The 12,873-nt window shown below is 50.3% G+C and overlaps 1 protein-coding gene across 1 annotated transcript in view; it reads left to right on the forward strand.

Annotated features, from left to right (window-relative positions):
* Gabbr2 (gamma-aminobutyric acid type B receptor subunit 2) overlaps positions 1 to 12,873 on the forward strand; it is a 343,542-nt gene that overhangs the window by 278,155 nt on the left and 52,514 nt on the right. Inside the window, exons 12-13 of the mRNA XM_057790816.1 lie at positions 3,347 to 3,454; positions 10,515 to 10,637. Coding sequence (XP_057646799.1) covers positions 3,347 to 3,454; positions 10,515 to 10,637 — 231 coding nt within the window. The remainder of the gene's footprint in view (positions 1 to 3,346; positions 3,455 to 10,514; positions 10,638 to 12,873) is intronic.

The following is a 12,873-nucleotide window of genomic DNA, read 5'->3' on the forward strand; positions in this document are numbered from 1 at the left end:
AGATGAGTCTAGGAGTCAAGATGACATCCAGGGACAGCCTTGGGTGGGCAGAGGAAGCCCCATCCTGAGCGGCTTCCTTCTCACAGATAGAGGAAGAGAAAAGAAATGGACATTCTCTCCAGCAGAGTCCCTCATGGGTGAGCCAGCCTGCGGAGGCCACCCTGCTGGGATCATTCTGCTGTCCTTCTTGCTGCTCTGTTCTCTGCTGCTGGCTTGCCCTTATCGAGAATTTGCTGCAGATGGGATGGAAGATCTGCTGGTCTGGTGACACACAGAAGCCCTCCCAATGACACAGAACTGCTCAGGCTGTTGGTCAGGCCATCATTATATTCAACAGTCACAGCCCCAGCCCAGTGATTCACTGAGATTCTCACGCCTGAACATCCAGTCATAGTCACGGTTCTGATCAATTACCAAAACTAGTCAAGGCATAGACCCCTGAGAGCACATCCTGGGAAGACCTGGTGAGCATCCAGAACCTTCTCCAGGGACCTAGGACAAACAGGAGAGCTCCCAGGGCAATCCAAGGCCCAGCTACATAAGTACCAGGCCTGCAATACACCCACATTCTAGGCAGAAAGAACACAGCTGCCTGGAATTCTGAATAAAGCACAAATTACACCTTTTGCATAGATTGCTTAGGCATAGTGAGACCCTACATCACGGAGTGAATGGGTCCCCAAGTTCAAGTTTGCAGACGCCAGCCAGGGCCAGCATCTCCAGCGAGTGAAAAAGTGTCTGTGGGGCGCTCTGCCCAGGCGCCCTTGGCCTTCTCTGCTTCCAATTCACTGTAACACATTGCAGCTTCCAGATACCAGATTAAATTTCTCTCATCGAGTTTTAACTCACTTAATTTATGTTATTGAATCTTAATGAAATCGGCTCTCTCAGAAGAGACGAGTGGCCCAGTAATGATGGCTTCAGAGAAAGCATGGGTCAAAAGGAGCGTGAGTAAGCCAGGCCCAGGGCAGTGGCATGTGGCCTCCAAATAAGGTCTTTGTTGGCCACAGAACAACAGAATGGCATTGTTTCATCTTTTCCATACTTTATTTTTAAAAAAATTGAGGGGAGGATGGAAAGGGTGTGGAGAAAAATGTATAACTCAATTAAAACCAATAAAGTATTAAAAATGACATTGTTCTGTGTATGTTTACAATTAAGAGTTACTTTCCTTTTTTTAGTAAGTCATTTAACTTTATTTTATGTGCATTGGTATGAAGGTATCGGATCTCCTGGAAGAGGAGTTACAGTCAGTTGTGAACTGTCCTGTGGGTGCTGGGAATTGAACACAGGTCCTATGGAGGAGCGGTCAGCGCTCTCACCCACTGAGCCATCTCTCCAGTCCCTAAGAGTTCCTTTCTAATAGCGTGATCTGGGGTGGACAGTCACTTTCAAGTGTGTGGAGGCTGAGAGTTCTTTTTCTCTGTGCCATCTCAATCACCTGACGAAAACAGCCTAAGAAAGGAAGAGTTTACGCCGCCTCACAGTTTGAGGGTACAAACCTAATCAAAAAACTTCATCCCAGACACACCCAGGGGTTTGTTTCCATGGTGATTCTGATTCCCCCTCAAGTTGACAATTGAGATGAAAGGTCCTGATGCGTCAGACTTTCATCTCTGTGATGAAGGAGCTGGAAAAACAGCTCAAGGGATAGGAATGTCTTTGGGCTGACAGTTCCACTCTGTCCACCGTAGTAAGGAATGCGTGGCCCAGCAGAGCAGCTCGCCCCCGTGGTGGGCAGGAAGCAGAGACAGAGAGAGCCAGGCACCAGGTCCAACCTTCAAAGGCCAGTCACTAGTGACCCCCTTCCTCCAAGAGCCTACCTCATAAGGCTTCCACGACCTCCCCAGATAGCACCAGCTTCAGCACTTGAGCCTGTAAGGACAGTGCAATCAAAGCATTCCAGAGAGCCTGGCGGAGCTTGTCCTGGCTGGTGGGCCAGCTCCCGAGTGTAGACAAAGCTGACTTGAGTTAAGCAGACTGTCTAGATAGGAGAAAAATACTGTCAGAGAAAGAAGGCCACTCTGGCTCAAGGCGCTGAATTGGAGTTCTGGGGAACCGGTGGGCTGGTAAGGAACTGTGTAAGTGTGGGCCTCTGTCTCCTCATTTATAGAGTGATTCCCTCACCTTGCAGCTCCCTAGTCATCCTGGTTACTAGTAGAGTTAGCATCGTCCACACGGCCTCTGACCTCATGGTCCATGTTGAAGGACCAGATGCACCTTCAAGTGTCTGGCTGAGCGAACGCTGTGTGGGTGCCCCAGTGATTAAGATAGAGGACAGTGATGCTCTGAGTCATGGGAGGAACTCGGGTCTCAGTCCACAGGGATCAGCTACTCCTTCCTCCATGTTCTCCGCTTTCCTTAGCATCCTTGGCTTATAACATGGATGCTACATATCCACATTACAATGTAGGTGACGATGTGGCCATCCCCCACCCGAAAAAACACTGTCACTTATTGCCCACCTAATTTCCTACCTATTGAAGGCTGCGTTCCCACCTGTGCTGGGTCCCCACTCATATGTCGCATGCGTCTCTCAACAGTGGCTAGACTGCTGCTGACTTCCCTAGCTTAGGGATTGGCCTTGCCATGTCCTCATCCAATCAAGTGGGACTGGGACACCTGTGACCCACATCGCTGGAAAGGCAGAAGCAGGCACCAAAAATGGGGGTTAGAAGCTGTACTGGGAAGCCAAGGTCCTGTGTGTTGGGGGCATCCAAGTCAGCCAGTGAAGGTAGCATCTGGCTGTCATTACAGTCCTGGCAGAAATTGGACATCCTAGAGGCCCCCTGGTGGACATCAGATGGTGGCCATCCGGTCTCAACCTCCAGGAACCCAGAGTGTAGGCTCCTTCAGACTGGCTGTTCCCATCAGTCATCAGCCGGGACTGGTAACCAACGCACATCTCAGACTTGGGGAGCATGTCAGAGTCAGACAGGACCTTAGTCCTGCTCCCCAAGGTCACTCAAAGCATGAGACTAGCACCACCCAAAGGAAGGGGAGAGGAAGGAGGAGGAGAGAGCAGAAGGGAAGATGCCTGGGTCTTCACTTCCCTAGTGAGTCCTCAACAGTGCAGAGATTTCTGCTTCTTGCCAGTGGGTGGCGCTCTCTGAGCTAGGGTCCATTTGGAGGCAGGATTTGAACCTTTTTGATCTCTGCACCTAGTGCCCAGGACCTGATGAGTGCCCAATAGTACTAGCCATCTATGAAATCAGAATCCAACTGCAGGATGCTCAGGAGATCACAAGCATGCATGGCAGTGTCTGTACCCAGCACCTAGGTTCCACTTGCTGGGTGGTCAGTCACCTGGGTGATGTTAACTCTGCCGTGTTGTTCTGGCTTCTAGGTCCGGACCTGGATTCTCACCGTGGGCTACACAACCGCCTTTGGGGCCATGTTTGCAAAGACCTGGAGGGTCCATGCCATCTTTAAAAATGTAAAGATGAAGAAGAAGGTAATGAGAGCTTCCGCTTCGTTTGGCTGTGTTCATTTGACTTTTCTTGTGTAAACAGGCATTAGGCGCCTACTGTGTACGGGTACTGAGCAACTTGGTGGAGAGTCAAGAGAAATTCAGCTTCCCCAGGAATCTGTTCACAATGCCTTTACAACTCACAGTGGCAGGAGCTGTTTAGGGACATGTAGGGTGTTCTGGGGAGCGAGGTGCTCAGGGAAGGCTTCATGTAAGAAGTGACACCCATGTTAGGACCTGGGGGTAAGTGGGAGTCATCAGGCGACAAGGATGGGTGGGGACTGCATACCTGTAGAGGGGATCCTGATAATAGTGGAAGGGAATGGGTGCTCTAGGAACTGAAAGGCTTGACATGGTCAGGATTTAGGCTTCACATGGACAGGGTGCAAGAAGAGGCTAGAGGAAAAGGCAGGGGTGGCATTAGGGAACCAAAACTGCAACTTAGGGCTCACGGGAACCTCTTTGAAAGAGGGGAGAGAAGCAGGGCCAGGCCCCCAACTTAATAGAGTTGGCCTAGAGGGCAGGAGCTCTGCCTCGAGGCGGGTAGAGGGCATTTGCCCCATGTTGTGGGTGACCATGATATCAACCAAGCATGACTGGGCATCTGGCCATAGATGAATCCCAATGCTGTTCTTTAAATTCCTGTTGTGGGCTTGCTGGTCGGGCAGAATTCAAGCAGGCATCGTCTCCTAAGCTGCCACTCCCTCTCCTGCCTGAGGCCTATGGCACCCTTCACCTTCAGTGCCACCACCCCATCCCCACTGTCAGAGCCACTTTCCAAGCTGCAGTCCCCACCCTGGATGGACGGGACAGTCTGGACCCTGCCTACTCCCTAACCCCATCTGTCAGACACCCAGACCTCCTCAGACAGACGCAGGCTGCTCTCAGAGAGAGGGACAGAGGGACACACAGTACTGCCATCTCCCTGTGCTCCTCCAGCCTCTGTCCCCACAGATCATGTGACCGTTTCCTTCTGTGAGATGGAAGTGGCTCAGCCATCCCATCCTTTTCTGGTCCTGGTTATGGATTTCAGTCCAGTGGGTGATTACAAACACAGGCCATCCAGCTCAGGTCGCTTTAGCTCAAAGCTCCGAGGATGTAGCTGAACATCAGTGTTTCTAGACTTTCTCGGGTGATACAGCTGTCCCTCTGCTTCCTTTTGGCACTGGGTTCACACACACACACACACACACCACTCAAAACAACCAAATCCACAGGCGCTTGGTACCTTTGTATAAAATGGAGTACTCATCAACATACCCCACTATCCTCACATATACCTTAAATCATCTCCACACTGTGTCCAGTAACTAATGCAATGCAAATGCTGTGTAAACATTGTTACACGGTATGGTTACAAATCATTGTAAGAGAAGACAGTTTGCATATTTTCCTTACAAATGCAAACACCAGGGGCCTGCTGCCTGGTGAACTGCCTTGGTTGGTGGAATCTGTGAATGTAGCATAGCAGCACAAAGGAAGGAGGATTGTGCTGATCTACAGCCAGAGCAAAGGCCCTCTGGCTTGCCTTGGGGCTGTCCTGTGTGGGCTATCCTTACCTGAGAGCCTTAGCGATGCAGGCTCTTGGGGCTAGGAAGCCCTAAGGAAGCAGAGTGCTTGCATGGGGCCCAGGCTGCCATGCTTGCACCAGCCTTTCCCGGAGCTAAGGGCTGCTGACCCAGGCTCTCCTGCTCTGAGGCTCTGCTTTGAGCTGCTCTATCACTAATGCAACCCAGCATTGATTCTGTGTGCTACTGGGGGGTTATCCACATTGTCACCTGCAGCCAAGAGCTGACCACCATGTTTATGGAGTGACTACAGAGAACACACCAACGGGCAGCAGCCCAATGAACACGTCATGAGAAGCTTGGGAGTTAGTGGTGCACACCCCTGAGCGGTGACAATGGGATGTCTCCAGGGACCCCAAGCTCTGGTCACATTTGACAGCATTGCCCGGTGCCGGAGCCCAAAGCAGAATGCACGCCACTGAGAGAGAAAATCCGGCAGCCTGTTCACAGGAGGGGCTTCTTTGACACACAAGGCCCCCCATTACTTTTTTTCTCATTCTTTATTCTTTTTTTTAACTCTGGAGAGGTACCTTTCGCTTTTTTTTTCATTTTCTTTTGTGTTTTTTCCTACCTTTTAAAAAGGCAATGCTGTGAGGGAGAGCAGACGCTAGGGTCCTTGGGGTACGACGTTAGACTCAGGAGAAGGCATTAATTGTGTCCTTGGAGACCTGAAAGACACCTTTGGAGAAACCAGTGGGGAAAGTGACATCAAGGGTGTCAAGAGTCACAGACAGGAAGGGGACAATCTTCCTGGATAGGAATGAAGATAGCTTTGCCCTCAGGGAGGAGACTGATGACATCAGGGGCCCAATCATACGGAGCCACCTCCATCCGGTTAACCAGGCTAAACGGCCCACTTGAAAGCAGCTAAAATGAGAAACTAGATGTATTTTGCCATAATTTTAAAAGTCAACAAAATCCAGGGCATGATGACTTCTGCCTGTAATCCCAACACTTGGGCTGCCAAGGTGGGAGGATTGCCATGAGACCAAATCGAGTCTGGGCTAAATAGTGAGTTCAAGGCCAGCCTAAGCTACAGAGTGAGACCTTGTCTCAAAAATCAAACAAACCAAAAAAGCTGATATAACAAAACTCAACCTCATTGGAGCCACTATTGCCTGTCCTTCAACATGATCTGGCTCCCCACTGTATGCTTGGCAGGCCAGTTGGAAGCCTGTTTCTCCTCTCTCCTGTACCCTTCTCCACCTGCTCGAGGAATCAGCTTTAAACTCAGAGCGATCCCTCTGAGGACATCACATCCTCCAGCTTTCCCACAACAAAACCAGTGCCCAGTTCTTGTCCCCAAAGACCACAGCACCTCACACTGTGTTTATATTCTGTGACCTTCACCACCATCCACCGCCAAAACACAAGCCAAAGCTGCACACCCATCCGCCACCAGCCCCCATTCCCTCCTGCAGCCAGGGACCACCTTACACTGCCCCTCTGAATCTGACACCAGGCAGCCTCACGTAAATTGAATCACGCGGTGTGTGTTTTGAATAATTGACCCGTTTTATTAGGCTTCTGCTGCGTTTGGATTCTGTTTTGAGGACCCCTTCATTTTCCTCTAACAACACGTACACTAGACTTTCAGAAACATAAAAATGCAATCGCATGCCTTTTTCATTACAGGCTTCTTACACCTCCCTTTCTCTCTGAACACCCTCTACTCCCCCCTTCCACCTGGGGCGGTGGGCCCTCCCCAAACATACGTGCAGGCTTCACCTCACATGCCCCTATTGTCACAGGCACTCAGGGAAGGGAGCCTATTAAGAGAGCATCGGCACACGGTGACTTCATGTTCCAAATTCGGCGTTTTCATAGCATGTTACTATTTTTCTAAAGACCAATCATAAAGTCTTACACGGAGAAACTCATGACAGCCTTCCTTCTGCCTCGCACGAAGCAAAGCGAAGTGTGGAAAGGAGGCAGCCGCCCAGGGAGGGAATTTTCTGTGCTGGGGCAGATGTTTTCTGAGGACGAATATATCTTAGCTCCATCCCCAACAAGATAACACAAGCAACAAAACATCTGAGGTCATTGTGCAGACGGTTACCTGACTCACCCAAAGAGCTAACTTCAGAGGGCTTCCAGCAGCTACCTGGACAGTTCGGTTGTGAGGGACTGCAGGGTGAGAGGGTGGGGTGAGGGGACACCAGCCCCCCATGCTGCTTTTCCCAGGAAGGGGGCACTGTAGAGCAGAGTGTCAGCCCAGCTAAACCAGTCAGTACCAGACAAAAATCTGAAGTCAAGCCCCATGTGATGGCACACACCTGTAATGTCAGCTCCTAGGAGGCTGAGGCAGGAGGATTCCAAATTTAGGCCACTCTGGGCTACAGAACAAGCCTTTGTCTGAAAAAAAATAATTTAAGGTTTTCTTCATTTTGTTCTTGTTTTTAAGCAATAAAAAATGCTCCCTTTTTTAAACTAGAGGTCAGCCAGGTTTCTCCTGTAAAGAACCAGGTGGTAAATGCTTCAACCTTGTGGGCCCTGCTGTCTCATGTGCAGGGACTCTTCTCTGCCTGACAAATGAAGGCAGCTTGGGACAGATGTGCCCATGGATAGGTATGGTTACATTCCCATAAAACATTGCCTACAAAAGCAAGTGGTGGGCTTCCCAACTCCTGCTCAGAACAGCGGTGAGAGGTGACATTCACAAAAGACAGCCGGCTTCTGCCTCTGTGGAGCAGTCACCATAAGCCAGACTTTGTACATCACGTGTGAACTGGGAGCATATCACACCGTGTCACAGACGGTGAAAGCAGCTCAGAGGGGCAGGGCCATATCCAAGATGGCAACTAGTTAGTCCATGTCCGACTTAGATCTAGAACCAAATACTTGGTCACTGCTGGTGCCTTGATGCCATGTAGAGAGAATGTGGCACTGTGACACACTAGTTCAGACGGGCAACAGGTGATGAAGTCATGAGCGTTGGCAGACAGGCAGAAGGTGATGATGTTATGAGTGTTGGCAGACAGGCAGCAGGCGATGATGTCATGATTATTGGCAGACAGGCAGCAGGTGATGATGTCATGAGTGTTAAAAGACAGGCAGCAGATGATGATGTCATGAGCATTGGAAGACAGGCAGCAAGTGATGATGTCATGAGTGTTAAAAGACAGGCAGCAGGTGATGATGTCATGAGCGTTGGAAGACAGACAACAGGTGATGAAGTCATGAGCGTTGGAAGACAGACAACAGGTGATGAAGTCTTGAGTGTTGGCAGACAGGCAACAGGTAATGATGTCATGAGTGTTAAAAGACAGGCAGCAGGTGATGATGTCATGAGCATTGGCAGAACCCAGAGGGTTATAGGCAGCTACTAAGAGAAATCTAAAAAAGAAGGACGAGAGAAATCTTGAGCACTGAGAGGTATTCTCTGGGGCTCTGCTTGCAGCCAGGGTGACACCATGCCTGTTCTCTCCCCTGTTTTCATTTCTTGGGATTGTTTTGAATCATTTTCTTTGTCACTCTGTGATATGTGCAGGCAAGTTTGTTCAATCTTTCACTGTTAGTCTTCCTCATTATAATGCTGTAGACAGAAGTTTCTGTCCCACTGGGTCCTACAGCCATTCAGTCCCAAAGAAACACACAGAGGCTTATATTAATTATAAACTGTTTGACCTATTAGCTCAGGCTTATTATTAAGTAGCTCTTATAACTTAAATTAACCTAAATTCTTGTCTATGTTTAGCCATGTGGCTTGGTACCTTTTCTCAGTGAGGCATTCTCATCTTGCTTCCTCTGTGTCTGACTGGTGACTGTGTCTCTGCTTTTCCTCTTCCCAGAATTCTCCAAGTCTGGTCACCCCACCTATACTTCCCGCCTGACTATTGGCCAATCAGCATTTTATTAAATCAATACAAGTGACAAATGTTTACAATGTACAAAAACATTATCCCACAGCATAATGCATTTATAATTTCCAAACAGAAATTATAATGTTGTCTTCCCCTATCCTCAGGGCCTTTCCACCATGTGTCCCCCGTAGATTGACAGCATTGTCTACTAGAGCTGAGGTGTCATATCACACTTTGCCCTTAAGTGTCACAGTCCTACACACAAACACAGCATCACTAATAATCAAACCCAGAATAATGGTAGCCAGGTACCATTCCTTGGGCATCTTGTCTAAGCAGACCCCACAATAAGTGCTTTCCACATTTCATCTCACTTGATTCTAATGCCAACTGTGTTACTTGGGAGTCAGTGACCCCCTTTATTAAAGAGGAAACAGAAGCCCAATAAAGAAGCACTTGGCAGCACCTGGGGTTAAGATGAGGTCTTTGTTCATTCCTCTATGCCATCCTCAGAGGATGAAACATGAGCCTCCTTCCTCCCCTCTCTCCCTCTGGCTGTCACTACACAAGCAGCGAAAGGGGAGCCAGGATTCCACCCAGCTCCCACTGCCTGGTGTCATCCCCAACTTCCTCCTTGAGCCTTCAGGGAAAGGGATTTGCCCTACTGCACCAATGAGAGGCATCCTTGGTCGTCTAAGGTCAGCTGAGCTTGCACAATGTGTGCCAGAGGCATGGGGTCCCGGGAAACTGCTTGGTTCCACTAGTGGGAAAGTGGGGAGCACCCTGGAAGGTGCATGCACCACTACTTCCAGCACAGGAGCAGAGGCTCCTTCCTGCCTTTCCTGAACCTCAGGTTCCTGAGACACTTTCTCAAGCCTGGTATGGAGTTGCTGGCTCCCCAGAGGCAAAGGTTAGGCCACATTCCCACAAAGCCTCAGCAGCCGGGGTGGGGGCAATGCCCCAGGTTCCATCCCCAGGTAAAACTATTCTTGTGAATTTCATCAGCAGCACTTGTTGTCATTGTTGTTTGTTTGTTTTTATTCAGCTATGGTGAGGCTCCTCAGTTATTATTTCCTCCCTAGAAGTCGGAGCTGGCGATGTTTCTCGAGCTTACGTCGCAGCTTTGTTTATTTTCCCATTAGTCTTTTCCAGATGGACTTCATTGCATTAGCTTTTTTATTTATGTGGTGGCTGTGGGGGGGGGGGGGACCTGCAGTCAGTGAAATACACTGGTCACTGCCAAGGTTTGTCCCCCAGGTCCCTCCCTGTTAGCAGATGGAAAGTGGAGTTGGAAGCAGGAGGATCAGAAGTTCAAACCCACTCCTGGCAACATAGGTAGTTGGAAGCCAGCCTAGGCTGCAGGAGAGTGTGTCTGGAGGAGGAAGGGGGGCTAGGAGGAGAGAAGGGGGAAAGGGAGAATGAGAACGAGGAAGAGAGGAAGAGGAGAAAATAGTTTGCCAGACCGTAACAACTGGTGTTTCACACTGAAGACCTGGAGGGTGGAAACCACCATTGAGCAGAGACTAAAAGAGGCCAGGTTCCAGCAAGTCCAGGTGTGTGTTCAGATGCTGGTCTTCCTCAGGAAAGACCTTGCCTGCCAAACAATGACTGGGCTGAGCTCCCCCTGTCTGGGCAGCTCTCATGTCTGCCTCCCTTTGCTCTTTCCCTCTGCAGATCATCAAAGACCAGAAGCTGCTTGTGATTGTGGGGGGCATGCTACTGATCGACCTGTGCATCCTGATCTGTTGGCAGGCGGTGGACCCCCTGCGGAGGACGGTGGAGAGGTACAGCATGGAGGTGAGAGGTCAAGGCAGGAGGGGGGCAGGAGGTACCATGGGCACTTCCGGACATGACGGACGGTGGTAGGCTCTGCGCCACGTGGTTTCCTCCGCAACTCAACTCTGCCTCCTTCCATTTGAGGCATAGGTTATTTCAGGAAGGGCAAATCGAAGGTAGCATGGAACAACTTAATATCATACTAATGAATGCAGGATAAAGGTTGGACTACTTGAAGGAGTCTATTGTCGTAACCAGGGAAGCACCCGTGTATCAGCTCATTCACATGAGAGATTACCCTGCCTGTGTCCCACCTTTGAGCAGGGACGCACACTCGGAGAGCTTGTGCTTACCGTATGATAGCCAAGGGCACTGAGCAATGAAGTTCTTTCCACACATTCCATATTGGTTGTTAAGATAAAGAGCCTTACAGAAAAGTCTCGTGGCTTATCCATTGTGAGCCAGGTATGGCAGCCCAGGTTTGTAATCCCAGCACAACAGAAGGGAAGGCAGGGCATCCAAGGTCAAGACCAACCCAGGCTATATATGGTAGATCCTTTTTCGCTGTATGTACATAGAGGTTTTAATTGTCTTGCTCGAAGCCTTCCACTGATCATTGTGAGGTGCCCCAGTTTGGGGAGCCTGAGTCCCCTGGTGTCTGCTGGCTCTCTCCTCACACATGTCAGCTTGGCTTTGTGGGGTGCTGACTGGCAGGTGATATTTACTGTCATTTCAGTATAGCAAATTTCAAAAGCCCCTGAGAGTCTCCACACCCCTTGCTCCATTATCAGGGGAATCACTTTTTACAAAATGTCATGTGTCTTCTTAAACTAAACCAGAAGTGGTGGTTCTATGAGCTAGGAGCAGGGGTTTATGTCCTTCAGGCAAATAAGATGCCCAGCCACACTGAGGTGGAAGTGGACCGGGGCTTTCTTCAAGCCAGTGAGGAGTCGTACAATCAGAATGTCATTTAGGAAAGAGACTGGAGACCGACCGTACCAATCTGCACGCTCCCTGGAAAAGTGCAGGAGTGACAGGTGGGCCAATATCAGTTGTGCTTGTGGGTCAGAGGGACAGCCATCAGGGCACCCAGTCAGACAGGTTCTTCCACACCTGTATGGAGGTACATCTGGTACCTCAGGCACTCCGTCAGGCATAACTAACAAAAGAACATGGTCCACCCACTCAGTGCCCTAGGGGATCCCTCACCCACCTTCTGTGCCCTTGAACCCCTGGATAAATGCTTTGCAGTTATCCAAGTTATTGCCTTGGAGCTTTGATCACCGGCCACGTATCTTGTGAAAATGGAAGGAGCAAGGTATGTCCATCCCACCGGCCAGGGAAGACAGAGGGCCCAGGAAAGCAGGGGAGGGGGCTAAAGAAAATGAGGCAGGGGAGCCCAGGGCAGGCTTGAGCTGGGGCAGGTCACTGGAGACCAGGTTTGGGGTGTCCCAAAGACCCGAAGGCTGCATCATTCCCTGTGTCTGCGGTGGAGTGAGGATGATCCAGGGCTCCTAGGACTGAGACTGGGGCAGGGACAAGCATGCAGGGTAGGAGTCAGCCCAAGCGGCGGATTTTGGAAACGGAAAGTGTGTCCTCAGTACCATTCAAATGGAATCTTTCTCATGCCACTTGCCCTGTGACTGACGGCTTGCTTGCTGGGGTCTTTCTGCCTCCTGCCTGTCTGCTGTCAGTGGCTCCGCTCATTTAGACCTGTTAGGTTAGTGTTCCAAGCTGTCAGCACAGATGAGGAAACTGAGTCTGGGAGGGATAGAATGCTACCCAGGGCCATCCAGTTTGTCCAAGACAAAAGTCCAGACTGACTCTGTTCCCACTCTCTGATCTTCCTACTCTTTCCCCCACCCCCACTCCCTCCCATCTCACCCCACACCCACCCCACCCCCACCCCCACCCCCCCCACCCCCGCCCCGGGTGCCTGTTGAAACTTTTCTCACACCTCTTCCTAGGACATTCCTCCTTTTCTGCTCTGATTTGGGAGCAGCTTGCCCGGCTGCTCTGTTGCCATGGTAGCAGAACCCTTTCATGTGTCAACCCACAGCAGGGTCCCTATAGTTTCCCAGGAAGGATACTAAGCTGTCCAGAGGTTTCTCCCAGACTGCCTGCCAGGTACAGCGCAATGCAGTGGTGAAACAATGTGTCCAGGCTGCGGGGTGCTAAGGGCTCATTGCAGGGGCAGGATTTTCAGGTCAGCCAGGATGGAACTCTGGGCTGAAGGGAATTCGTTGATTGAAGGTCT

This window comes from Chionomys nivalis, chromosome 16, assembly GCF_950005125.1.
Source record: "Chionomys nivalis chromosome 16, mChiNiv1.1, whole genome shotgun sequence".
Lineage (NCBI taxonomy): Eukaryota > Metazoa > Chordata > Mammalia > Rodentia > Cricetidae > Chionomys > Chionomys nivalis.